Below are 13151 nucleotides of genomic sequence, written 5' to 3'. Positions count from 1 at the left end.
GGAGTGTCTAGCTGCCTATGTGAAATACTAAAGCTGGGTGGGTTGGTCTAGTTATCAGCATTTTTAAGACAAGTTGTCTTCTTGCACCTTTCCACGTGCTCTTTCTGCCTTCATCAATCTCCTGTACTTTGAGTGTTGCCTCCTTGGCGCCCCACTGTTATTTCAATGATTTCTTGATGGGCACATCTCCGTATGGGGGAAACTGGTATCCTATGCTTACCCCACCTTTCAGTCCTTGCACAGTGACAAGGTCAGCTCTGCTCTAGCCAGTACTGCAGGACGGTTGCAAGACTCAGAGCACTGTTCAGTCTGCTAAGTACAAGTGTGATTTTCTTTTTTCAGTGCTAGCAAAACTCCTTTTAAGACCCTGGTAAGGGAAATGAGATACCGTAGCAAAAAAAGACACCGTGGAGCTGACGAACTAGCCTGGTGTTCTGTGACTTTTCAGTCAGAAGACAGTCGCTCTGCGTTACTTTACCTGAGGGTAAAAAAAAAGTTGTTAGACATGGGATGAATTTGATCCATAACTCTCTCACCTGGCAAGATTAGCATGATTGCTTTCCTTGGCCTGAGCCAACCCTGTATGAGGTTCCTCTCTGACCTTGGAGGACATGGCTGGGCCTCCTTCTCCTTCTCCTTCTCCTTCTCCTTCTCCTTCTCCTTCTCCTTCTTCTCCTTCTTCTCCTTCTTCTCCTTCTTCTCCTTCTTCTCCTTCTTCTCCTTCTTCTCCTTCTTCTCCTTCTTCTCCTTCTTCTCCTTCTTCTCCTTCTCCTTCTCCTTCTCCTTCTCCTTCTCCACATAAACTCTCATGTGGCAGTATGGTTAAGCGTACCGTACGCTTCAGAGGCAGGGGAAGACAAATGTGCACAGATTATTCAGAATACCTTTTTCTTGAATTACTAAAACTTAATGGCAATAGGTGTTCTTTGGGCTGTTAACACAAATCTAGGAGACAGTGACACTGGGACACTTCTCAATTCTGCCCCTCACCTTTCTGCTTTACATCTCTCTGCTTTACTGTACCTCTCTGTAAGAGAAGGTGAATAGTATAGTTCTCTGTGGTTAAAAAAAAACACATGCTAAACCCAAATCAAACAACGAACTAAAAAATCCTTTGGGGTTTTTAATTGAAATAATTACATACGAATGAAGTGTCAGCAGCTGAGGAAAATAGTAATGATAATAGCTCTTTCTGTAAAATGTATGAGGTGTGTTCAGGAAACATGACCTCTCCCAGGACTAGTTTTCCCTGTTTAATTAATTTTGCCATGCTAACACTGCGTTTCTTATGGCAGAGACATGATTGGATTGCTGATTGTCTTTTTTCCCTGTTAGAGGGCAACTCCATACAGAAGCTCACATGTGTATTATCCAAACATCATCTCCCTGTATACAGTCCAACTCCACTCCATGCCTGGCTGTTGCTCTGCCACTCTAATCTTCACATCTTCTTTCTCCTCTAAATGAGACCACCTGCCAGGCTCAAAGGATTTTGAAATGTTCTTATATGAAGCACTAATTTTCTCTTTCAGGGGAATTTTAAATATCCTTCAACTCTGTGAGTGTTCTGCAGTGAGTTTAGTCTCTAGCAACAAACAGGAGAATGCACAGGATTTACCAGTCAAGATTATACCTGCCTGGTAGTTTAAGAATCCGGTTTGTCTCCTGCACAAGCTGTCACTTCCAAAGGCTGCAGGCAGAATACCTAATTCATTAGAAGGCTTCAGATACCAGTCTCTGAGTCAAAGGAAATGGAAGCTGACATTATGATAAGAAATTATCCTCTTCTGGTACCTAGGTATGATCCTTAGCAACGCCATGCAATTAATCCAAATTAACAGCTGAAAGTTTTAAAATGGAAAACTGACATTTTGCCAAATTTATATTCTAATTCTTTGGAGCTGTAATTGAGCTTACGTGATCAGAGGAGGAAAATGTCTCAGTCACATAAAGTAAAGAAATGTACATGTGCCTTTTGTCTTAGTACCATTTCTGCTCCCCCTGCTTTCTCTTGCTGCATCTGATGGAAATGTCATCTTTCAAGGAACAAACTTTCTTCTTTAAGAATGCCCTTTTAAAGGAGGGAAATAACAGTGGAAATCTGTGGAGTGCTGGAATGAAACCCAGTTACAATAGCTTAAAAGGCTGAGTGCAAGCAATTACAGAAGAAATGCATGACACTTGTGTAATTATCTCAGTTTGTGAGTAGTTTTTATATCAGAGGGATTTCACTAGTGCGCACACACACATATATAGTTGCATAATTAGTTATATTTGTGGCATATCACAGAGTTTTCCTTGGAGTATATACATCTATGTCAACTACTTAATTAATTAGTTAGTACGGGTAGATACTCTATGCACCTTTCTGCGCCGTGGTGACCCTGCGTGCTGGGAACGTGGCTGAGGGCACTAATTGTTGGTGACCTGTTTCTGTTCCAGTTGTCTCTGAGCATGAATTAAGTTTCTCTAGGAACTGAGGAATGCAATGCAGTTTTCTGGGGGTAGATACCCAAACAGCTGAAAGCCTGATATGGAAAGGTATCTTTGCTATAGTTTCCATGGTGGTGCTGGCAGAAAGAGCTCTGTCACATCCACAGTTTATGGAGAGCTCAGTGTCTGGTCAGGATTGTATTGGTGCCAGGCTAGGGGATAACTTTCTCAAGTGCCTTAGCTGGGCAAGCTCTGGAGTGCACGCTTGGTGTGAAGTCAGATAGTTCTTGAATTGACTCTTATTTCCTGTGGTTTTCGGCGTGTCAGAGCTATGTGAGGGAAAGGGCTGGAAATAAATGTCTTGTGAAGGTGAGCACGAAAAGATCAGTGCACTTGTGTGCTTCTGGATGTAGATGAGGAGGAAAGAAGCTTGACCGTCACCTGTTTTCTTTTATTGCGAAGATTTATGCAAAAGTTCACCAAGCAAACCAAAGCCTGAGAATTAATAGCACTGCATGTTTTCTTTTTCCTGTAGTAAATAAATAAAAACTCAAGCATTTTAAGGCAAATTCAAAACCTCACACTCACAGATGTGTCTGGTATGTCACTGGGCAGGTAATGCCTGTATGTTTTAACTGTCTTCTCCCACCAGAGCTGGACAGCATCGAGGAGCTAGAGAAGAAGCGTATCTGCAGGATCGTCACAAAGGATTTCCCTCAGTACTTCGCAGTCGTCTCGCGAATCAAGCAGGAGAGTAACCAGATAGGCCCGGAGGGTGGGGTGCTAAGCAGCACGACGGTGCCACGTGTCCAAGCGTCCTTCCCCGAGGGTGCACTAACCAAAAGGATCCGCGTGGGACTCCAGGTAAATGGGCCTCTTGTGTTCATGTCCGCAGCATCTTCAAGCGTGTTGTTGATCCTAATGCATGAGGCTTTCAACTCAGGAGCGTGCTGTTTCTTAGTGGTGGGTTGCAAGGTGGGTAGCAGTCACACCTGAGTCTGCCACTGGACTGCCTTTTGCTGTAGGAATGTATTTGGAAAAAGAGTTTATGCAGTTTTTTGGCAGCTCTTTATACACCTGTTGTGGCTTAGGACATTCACCGTTGTGTTTCTAGTGATGGCTGGAATCTGGGAAGAGCATATAGCCTAAACTCTCCTTAAACAAACTGCACAGAAAGTGGAGAAATGCTCTGTGGAAGGTATCTTTTCTTTGAGATCTGTTAATTATCACTTTAAATGACTTAATAACCTGGAAAGTCTGATGGGTTCATAAAATAGAGATGCTGGTTTAGATTCCAGTGGCTGGAATTCACACTGGAACATTTCTTGTCTGTTAACGACGTTTCACATCTGAAAGTGATTAATCCTGAGAAAATGGAAGATCTGATATTACGGTTATAACACTGCCTTTCCAGAGCTATCTAATGGGAAGGAAGCATGACATCTCCACGTGCACTGGTGTCACTGTAGCTACATATTCCATGGATATCAATACATTGTGCAGTTTGAATAATGGAGCGAGTCGTGGGACCACTTGATTGAAACAGATTTTAATGTTTAGGGGGAAAAAAAAGGCATATACGTGCAAACCCCCAAGATTCCCATAATATATCTGTCACTTTTGAGTTCAGGCCTTAGATGACAAAAAATACAAAAATTTTATAGCATTTCTTCCCATGTTGGCTCTTTCACCTTTCTTCCCATATAAAGTTATAAAACCTTTCAAGGCACAAAATGGAGGTAGAGAGTCTGAAATTTGCTTAAGGCTCTGTTCTAACTTAAGGCATTCTGTATGAATTTGACTCGAAGAAGTATTTCTTTCCTAATAATTAGTAGTGGAATAGCACTGAGGGGAGAGGTAAATCAGACTATGCAGTGTTCCTTGGGAGTATGGATTTGTGCTTGACAGGTATTAGAGCTGTTCAGCATCTTCCGGACAGAATATCTAGTCCTCACTTTTCAAGACTGCTGATAAAAAGGCCTCTTTTTGCATTTTGAAATTGTATTTAATCACTGTAAATTAAAAACAAACCTAAACATGTTCTGAAAGCCACTCATTAAATAATGCAGTCAACCTTCTGAGATTTACAGTTTTGTTCTACAAGCTAGCTATTAGGAAATCATAGGTGGATTGTTGAGAAAAATACTAAGCATGAATTGTTCTAATAATCACACTTGAGAGCTGTAGGGGAAGGTTGCCTGAGAAATAAAGGAAATCTAATTCTACAGAAAATAGAAGGAAAATATATTTATCTTATGGAAAACCATTCTGCGTGTCTACAACCAATTTGTAGCTCCAGTTTAAATACTTTCCCTGTGTTAACAGGCTCAACCGGTTCCAGAGGAGATTGTCAAAAAAATCCTTGGAAACAAAGCAACTTTCAGTCCTATTGTCACTGTGGAGCCAAGAAGAAGAAAATTTCACAAGCCAATAACCATGACGATTCCTGTGCCACCTCCATCAGGAGAAGGTGTAACCAATGGGTACAAAGGAGACACGACACCCAGCCTTCGACTTTTATGTAGCATTACAGGTTAGAGAGAGTCATGCCCTTTGTGAGGGTTTCAGTGACAGCAGTGCCTCTGTACATTCCTGACTGTAGCACTCCTACTTTCCAGTAAGGGCATATGGATGTGTTTGGTCCTGCAGAATGCAGATCAGTTCTGAGCAAAGCCAGCTGAGGTCATTTGGAAGGCTCCCACTGATTCTGTGAGCTTTTAATCTGTTCTTGTGCCTTTGAAGAACTTTGCTAAAAGATATTAAATGTCATTTAGCCGGAATGAAGAACTTCAGCCTTGGCTGTTAAACATAATTGTCACTAAAAATCATTTGCAGATATAATTTTTTCCTAGCTGGCATCATGGAGGGGTTTGCTATCGACTTGTAGGTGTGTGCTTTGCTTATATCAAGATTATTTTCTGATGCATAACATATGGTGTAGTATATATCATGTAGCTCAGCAGTTGGAAAACATTATTGTCTACGTTCTCCTTTTTTGTGTGAAGCAAAATAACTTAAGATGCAGATATGTTAATGTAGTGCCTATATGCTTGGTGTTTGAAAGAAAATCTCCATGGTTTATATTTACATAGGAGGTACTTCACCCGCGCAGTGGGAAGATATCACAGGCACCACTCCGCTGACGTTTTCAAATGACACTGTCTCATTCACAACCAATGTTTCAGCCAGGTACGGTAACAGAGCTCGCCAAGTGCACTAGGGAGTAATTTCCCCTTAATCAACAAAGTGCATAGTTGTGGGATTTTTTTTTCTGGCATTCTGTAAGCCCTTTTCAAGTCTGCTGAAGCAGTAATGGACCAGATGCTTCTTTGTCACTACGTATCAGCATCCCACACATCCAGGGTTGCACATGTAGCTTTGTCCTGGTCCTTTCTGCTGTGGTGATGTCTCTTGGCAATGCTGTTTCTCTAAAGGCTGCAGTGCCACAGTGAGGCTTTGTTTTTCTTGCAAACAGCAACAGAGATGGAAAGCTTAAGATGCTCATTCAATAACACAATTGAAGTAATTCATAAAAAACCATATTTGTTTAAGAAGTTAAAGACATTGAGTTTCTGGCTGTGGGCTTTTTAGTTGAAAATTATGTAAGACTACTTTCAAAAAAATATAATTTGCTAAAACAACGTGGATTGAAGTGAATTTTGATAGACTTAGTGGAGCTACGTGCTGATCAGAGACATTAAACAGGATCTGTACAATTCGCGCATCCTAGTGGATAAAATTCAAGGTATGCCAGATAAGGAGTTTATCATTCAATACATAATATTTGCATCAATAAAAGGTTTTATAGGTGGAAAAGACTCAAATTAAAATATTTATAACTTGTACTAAAATTGCCATCTCTTAATCACAAGATGAGAAAGTGACAGTTTAGCATCTGTCTCTCTGGAAAACTTCACTGTTGGTGTATTCAGTTTTAAGCTAGATGGGGGATGTTATTTTACAGTATGTATCAGTTATCAAGGAGGTTGTTTTAGCAAATCAAATATACAGTGAAGCATCGGCACTTTACAACATACATAGTATGTGGTCACAAGAAATAGTTTCCCTGCTTTGGCTTCAAATGAGGCTTAAAATAGGCATTTTTATGAGATACCAGTGCGAGAAGGGTCAGATAAGTATATCAATGTTTCGCTGTCAGATATTCCCATTTCTGAGTGGTTAAAGCTCCACTGGAAGTAGAAGGAAAACTACGGCTTTGGGAAGACTGCAAGGACAGTGTGCATGCAGAATGGCAAAGGATCACAGGGCATGGTTTCTCTTTAAAGGCTTAAGCAATGTTTGAGCATAGTGAAAAGTTGATTTAATGGTTTACTTTTTCCCTCTCAGATTCTGGCTCGCAGACTGTCATCAAGTACTAGAGACTGTTGGGCTGGCAACACAGCTTTATAGAGAATTAATATGTGTTCCTTATATGGCAAAGTTTGTGATATTTGCCAAAATGAACGACCCTGTGGAATCTAATTTGCGTTGCTTCTGCATGACTGATGACAAAGTGGACAAAACTTTGGAGCAACAGGAGAATTTTGAAGAAGTTGCAAGAAGCAAAGATATTGAGGTATATTTCTCACTGTCTGCTAAATTCAGGAACTGTGATGGGGGAAATCATATGTGTGTGTGTGCAGGTCTACTATGAAAAGAGATTTTGTTTACTTTTGTTTGTTGTTTTGATAGGTTCTGGAAGGAAAACCTATTTACGTTGATTGCTACGGAAATCTGGCCCCTTTGACTAAAGGAGGACAGCAGCTTGTTTTTAATTTTTATGCTTTCAAAGAAAATAGACTGCCATTCTCTATCAAGGTAAATGCAAAACAAACCAAATAATTCTGTTGATATTCCCCCCACCACAAATTATAACACCTTTTCAGCCCAATAGGTCTAACTTGCCCCAAGGATGTAAGTGTCATTGTTTAATATGTGAATAACATGGCAAAGGTGCTTTGAATGAAGCCACAAAAGAGCTGCTGGGACCAGAATACCCGTGGTATGGACTCACGGCCTTTTATTAAAACCATATCTCAAGTTAGACTTCCAGAATGCTACCAGTAGATCACCGTTTCCCAGGGACTAAGCAAATGAGATGCATTAAAAACCATACTGTACAGCAGAACAGGCTCCAAGAAGGTGTGCAAAACCTCTCATCTCTGAATTACTGTGAACAGGTGTTCACTTTCCTTAGCTTATCGCAGCTGCCATGCAAAAAGATGTTTGTAAGCATTTTGATGAGCACAAGTGCAAAACGTGGCAGAAAAACATAAAGGTGAGCAGAAAATGTCTCTCGGTAATCTCAGAGTACAAAACTGTCTGGTTGGACTCACTCAACATCTTGTCTTGTGTGGATTTCCATCAGAGAGCTTCATGCTAATCTAACTCTTCCACGGTAACACCTTCTCTCCTTCAGCACCTCAGTCTGAGCTCCAGCTCGGTAACATTGATTTTTACCTATTAGGAAGCTTTTTGGGGAAAGAAAGTCTGAGGAGCTCTCCAGAAACCTCCTCTGTGTTTCTGAATTTCTACATATGACTATGCTGTACTAAAATTTCTTTTCTAGGTAAGAGACACCAGCCAGGAACCTTGTGGTCGATTATCATTTTTGAAAGAACCAAAGACTACAAAAGGACTGCCACAAACTGCTGTTTGCAACTTGAATATCACTCTGCCAGCACACAAAAAGGTACTTGTTAGGGCTGGTTTGGTTTCATTTTTGCTACTTTCGTTTTTGTCTTTATTTTTTCCTGCTAGTGATGATGAAACCCTGTGAAATGCCAGTAATGAGAATGCTTTGGAATATCATAAAGGCTTTTTAAATTTATGTTTTATTAGTTTCCTGTATGTAGATGCTTTTAAAGTCTCTTGTTAGTGTGGTGTCAAGTTCCTATAATTTTTATGGTTCTGTTTACAGCTCATGCTTCAGCCTGCAAGTCATAGGTTTATGCTTTCAGTAATGTCACATGTTAATTTGAGTTGGATGTAAGGTTTTTTTTCATGTTCACATTTTGGATTTGCTTTGCCTTATAAATCAGCTTGCATTTTGTGCTCCCAATTTGGTCCTTTTCATATCCTGATACTCTTTTCCCTGCTGTCCATTATACTATTCCTTGTCTCTGCAATGCATCTTGGGACCAAAAGGAAACAGAGTCAGATCAAGATGATGAGGTAATATAAACAGTCTTCTGTTTTTCTTTCCTTCAGATTTAGTGAAGAAAAGTAATATGTTACAGAAAAAAACCCAAACAAATATTTTTAACCATGGCATTGAAATTATACCTGCAGAGTAACCAGATCTTCATCATCAGATAATCTGTTGCAAAAATGTGGAAAAAAATTGATTTTATATTATGAAATTAAATCAAGCATTGAATAATAGCAGTCTAAAATTCAACTAATTTTCTTCTGAAAAAGAATATAATTATAAAATTCAGACCATTTTTGGCAAAATCAGGAAGAGTTCAGTGGATGTTGTTTTTACCTCTTGGGGTAACAATTCCCCTGCTTTGGTAACTTGTATTTTGGAAAAGAAGTATTGCTGAGGCCATAATAATGCCCTGTAATATTTTACTCCTGAAAATAAACTGGATTCTTCTGAAAAAGCAAAACAGCCAAGAGCAATTCCTACGTATTGTGTACAAATTTGTTTCCAAATAAACCTTAGATTTTTGCAGCTCAGAAGTCCACTGTTTGCTGGAAACTGCAACATTTGATTGTCAGGAAATTGAGTGAGTTTGACTTATTAGAGGTAGCAGTAATAAGATTACCTTATCAAAGAAACTACATAGATGTATGCCTTTTACCTACTAGCAAAGTTTTCTTCTCTTCCTGGTGGCAAATAAATAGCAGTAGCCTCCTGCTGATTAAAACAATAATTAAAAAAAAAAAAACGAAAACACTCCTTACATGTTAAAAAATAATAACAGCAACCACATCACAGGATTTGTTCCCAGTGAGCTATTGTATGACTATAACAATAGTTTTCTTTCTAAACAAACCATATTTTTAGCCACATAATCAAATGTGCTGATCTCTGAAGGATTTTATTATTTAGGACATCACACTAGCAGCTATGCCACTGAATTCAGCAACTTATGATGCAATTTATCAGTTAACGGTAGCAGTCTGCTTTCTAATCTGCATCTTTGCATTTTGTGCCTATTAAAAAAGTCTCCTCCCATGCCTTTTTTGTCCTTAATGTATTCACTTTAAAGCCAGTGTACATTGTTGTGTATGTGCTTTCAGGACAAATTAATTTGGGGAGAAATATTTGATTGGTCCAAGTTGTACTCTTATGAATGTTTTGTGTCTGTATCTGTAGTCTTTTGTGTTGATTTCCTGCTTGTAGCCAAATCTGGTGTACTTTACAGGGAATGGATAATATCACACCCTTCCTAGTAGTGTGAAATGTATCAAGTGATAAGGAGATAATATGCTATTGAGGTGTATTAGGCAGGATCATGAGCAACATTTGTTATAAAAACTCTTCCCCCTCATAAGCAGAGAATGGAATGAACCTATGGGGTCATCTCTTAGGCTTGCAGTCCCTTCCCCGCTTGCTGTAGAAGGATAATCATTCCCAGCAGGTTTCTGCCTCCTCCAGTAGCCACGCTCCTTACTCCACAGTGTCTTTCATCACGTTGCAGACAGGAATGGAGAATGGCTCTGTCCATCCTCTGCCTCCTTGCCCAAATTTGGCTTCAGCAAGCCTTCCTGAAGCTGAACAGAAACAACTGTTCTCCCTTATGGGGACGTGTACCACAAAACGTGGTGTTATCATCCTGAGGTTTGACGATTGTTCTGTTCAAATGGGGGATAGCGATACTAAAGGCGCTGAACAGTTTTATGTTTTGTTGCAGACTGAGAAAGCTGACCGGCGCCAGAACTTTGTCTCCCTTGCTTTACGTAAGCGCTACAGCTATCTGACTGAGCCTGGAATGAGTGAGTTGATCTTACCAAAGTACTAAACCATATATACATGATTTTTCATAAGAAGAGACATTTTTTCTATAAACGTTGTATTTGGTGTCATTTTGGAAAAAATAGAAGAAAAAAAAGGAAAAAAAACACCTATCTAAACAAAAATTCTTGGATGGTCTGTGAACTCTTGTGTTGTGAGAGCTTGAAGAATCCTGACTGGCAAATGACATGTATTAGTTAAGTAAAAACAGAATAATTTTTTAAAATGCCGTGTGGCTCCAGAGAAGGAGGAATGCAAATTGCTTTCAAAAACAGTCTGATCATCTCCTCTTTGAAAGATTAGAGAGAGCTGCTGTAGAAGGGCATAACATGCAGAAGTTCAGCAAGGCTGGAGAATACAATTCAGATAAGCACTTAAATGTTTAGATGCTTAGCCAAAATGGACTCTCTCATATTTTATATTTTCCCTCTTCTTTCTCCTCCTCTTCCCTTTTCCCTCCATTCCCTGCAGATGCTTTTTATTCCCTGGCACCTCACATTGCTTCCTCTTAAACTTGTGTTGCCCCTGACCAGACCTGTAGCGTTCCTTTCCTTCCTTGTTAAATATAATGATGTATTTGGCTTAGCTTTTCTTCCCTCACCTCTTTTGTCTGAGGTTGACTGCTATTTTTCCCCATCCCCAGGCTTTTTCTTGCCTTTTTTGTCCCTTGTGACTTCTCAGTTGCTGCCCTGCACCAGACCCTTTGATGTAATTCCATAAAATCCATAGACAAACTTCATCGGGTCTTGGGAGTTCCCACTGGATGGCTGCTGTTTAATTATCCTATAAGATCTGTGGCTTCTTTGGATCAGATGTGCTCCAGAATATGTTACACTTCTCAGGCCTGGAAGAAGACTTCAAGCATATAACATCTGAAGAAGCTATCAGATCTGCTGAGACTTCTTGATGGACTGTTAAGGTATCGTCAGAGGCTTAATGGGAACTGAGAGAGAGGTAAAGAAAGTTGCTTGAAAGGAGTTTGATGACTGTGTATGTTGCTTACAATTAGCTTTTCTGGCCTCACTGGAGAAAAAAAGTATTCACCAAAGGTCCATTAAGTCTAATTTGCAAAAAGTTGGAGGGGAAAAAACCCAAACCCACTTGAGTTATATTCAAAAAAAAAAAAATAAAAATTTGCCAACAAAGTAAAGTTCCTGACCATTCTTTAATTCTTCTGTCCCTTTTAGTGATGGTTACAACTTAAGGTTGTGAGCTAACCGAAAAGGGTATGAAAAGTTAATGTGTTTGCCAGGAAACATTGTAGATAGTGGTTTGGCCATCAGCCTGAGCACTTGTATGGGTTCACTCAGTGCTTTCAATTATTAGCTGCAGGCAAAGAAGTGTAGTTTGGTAGGCAGAAGGCAGTAACTAACATCTGTTTTAGGATAAAATCTTGGATGTAGAGTGGTGGAAACTGCTAAGGCCAGGGTGTCCAGCAGCCAAAAAAGGGCTGTTATGAAAAACCACTCTTCAGAATATTATCCCACTCCAAAGTCTTGCCTGGTCGTGAGGATTTCTTAGCTATTTCAAAATAGTAAAATTGCCAGTTCCTTGCCATTTGAGGTATATCATAGCTGCACACACTGGTAAATTACTCAGTTTTCTTTGTACCCGTTCTTCTTCTAAACTGGAATAAGGAGCACAGAAAAGGCATCCTAAACATGTCTTGAATCTGTGATTTAACAGACGAAAGAGCGGTTAAGAGAGGAGCCTGTTTGGCTGCCTCACTGGCCAGTTGTGATAAACTGGCTCATCACAGCTCAGTGGGGTCCCTCTAAAGACATTTCCAAACACAAACTACTGAACAAGTTGTTTTGCTGTTAGTTCTTTTCAGAATGATATTTGGGTTTGTTTCATGGGTATGGGACTGTATGAACTTTTGGTGAATGTTAACAGCTGCTGCTAATTAATCTTCATAATAAAGTCTAGCTTATTCAATGAAGTACACTGTTTTCTTCTTTGTGGGGAAAAAAGAAGTATGATTGCACTTAAAAATAAAATTGCAGGGAAAAATGGATGTTTCTTGACAGAGGCTGTGCCAGTCAGGCCTAATATTCAAGCTCTCTTCAACCTTAATGTTCTCATATTGCAATATCACCAGCCATCCATGTTGCCTCTAGGCTTCAATTGGCTTCTCTAGGACCAGCGTATTTCTCCTTGCAGGATATGGACCTGTGGTATACTAAATATTCACTATTCTATAAGAGTGTGTTCGCTTTCAGTTTAACAGTTTAGTACTCGCCTTGTTAAGCTTTTTCCCCTGTAAGTTACTATCTGTCTATAAGACGGATCAAGCAGGTTTGACAAATTATTAGTGTAACTTCAGAGGAAAGTGTGTTGAAATAAGTTGTTTGGAAATTTTAGCTCCATTTCTAACTCCAACTTTAAAGATTAAAAAAAAACCAGCCCTCTAAGTTACTTTCAATGTCAAGTCTTTGAATGTTATTGCTGTATCAGGATATATATGCTGTAATGGGATTCCCAGAAATACTGTCTTATGGCACGAGTACCTCCTGTGATGCAAAATGTGTTTGATGATGATTTTGTTCGAAATGCCTATGAATAACCTGAGCGTTCTGGGGGATGATAACAGTTAGCAGGCTTGTCCTTACCAGGAAGTTTCTGCATATTATATTGTGCTTTGACTGCTTTTCTAACATTACCTTTGGAGAAATGTAAAGTTGAACAGGTCTGTCTTTGAGCTGATACAAGAAATCTCCTCAAAAGGTACCAAGACACTACATCTTGTAGA

The 13151-nt window shown here is 39.7% G+C and overlaps 1 protein-coding gene across 5 annotated transcripts in view; it reads left to right on the top strand.

Moving 5' to 3' along the window:
- Window positions 1–13151, top strand: part of ANK3 (ankyrin 3) — a 345846-nt gene that overhangs the window by 297025 nt on the left and 35670 nt on the right. For all 5 annotated transcript variants that reach the window (XM_069864352.1, XM_069864356.1, XM_069864355.1 and 2 more), the window contains 8 exons: window positions 3086–3297; window positions 4759–4966; window positions 5526–5622; window positions 6781–7009; window positions 7126–7251; window positions 8003–8125; window positions 8581–8607; window positions 10299–10380. In XM_069864352.1, coding sequence (XP_069720453.1) covers window positions 3086–3297; window positions 4759–4966; window positions 5526–5622; window positions 6781–7009; window positions 7126–7251; window positions 8003–8125; window positions 8581–8607; window positions 10299–10380 — 1104 coding nt within the window. The remainder of the gene's footprint in view (window positions 1–3085; window positions 3298–4758; window positions 4967–5525; window positions 5623–6780; window positions 7010–7125; window positions 7252–8002; window positions 8126–8580; window positions 8608–10298; window positions 10381–13151) is intronic.

This window comes from Phaenicophaeus curvirostris, chromosome 9 (genome assembly GCF_032191515.1).
Source record: "Phaenicophaeus curvirostris isolate KB17595 chromosome 9, BPBGC_Pcur_1.0, whole genome shotgun sequence".
Taxonomy (NCBI): Eukaryota; Metazoa; Chordata; class Aves; order Cuculiformes; family Cuculidae; genus Phaenicophaeus; species Phaenicophaeus curvirostris.
The sequence above is the reverse complement of the archived record's forward strand: the minus strand, read 5'-3'. Positions and strand labels throughout refer to the sequence as shown.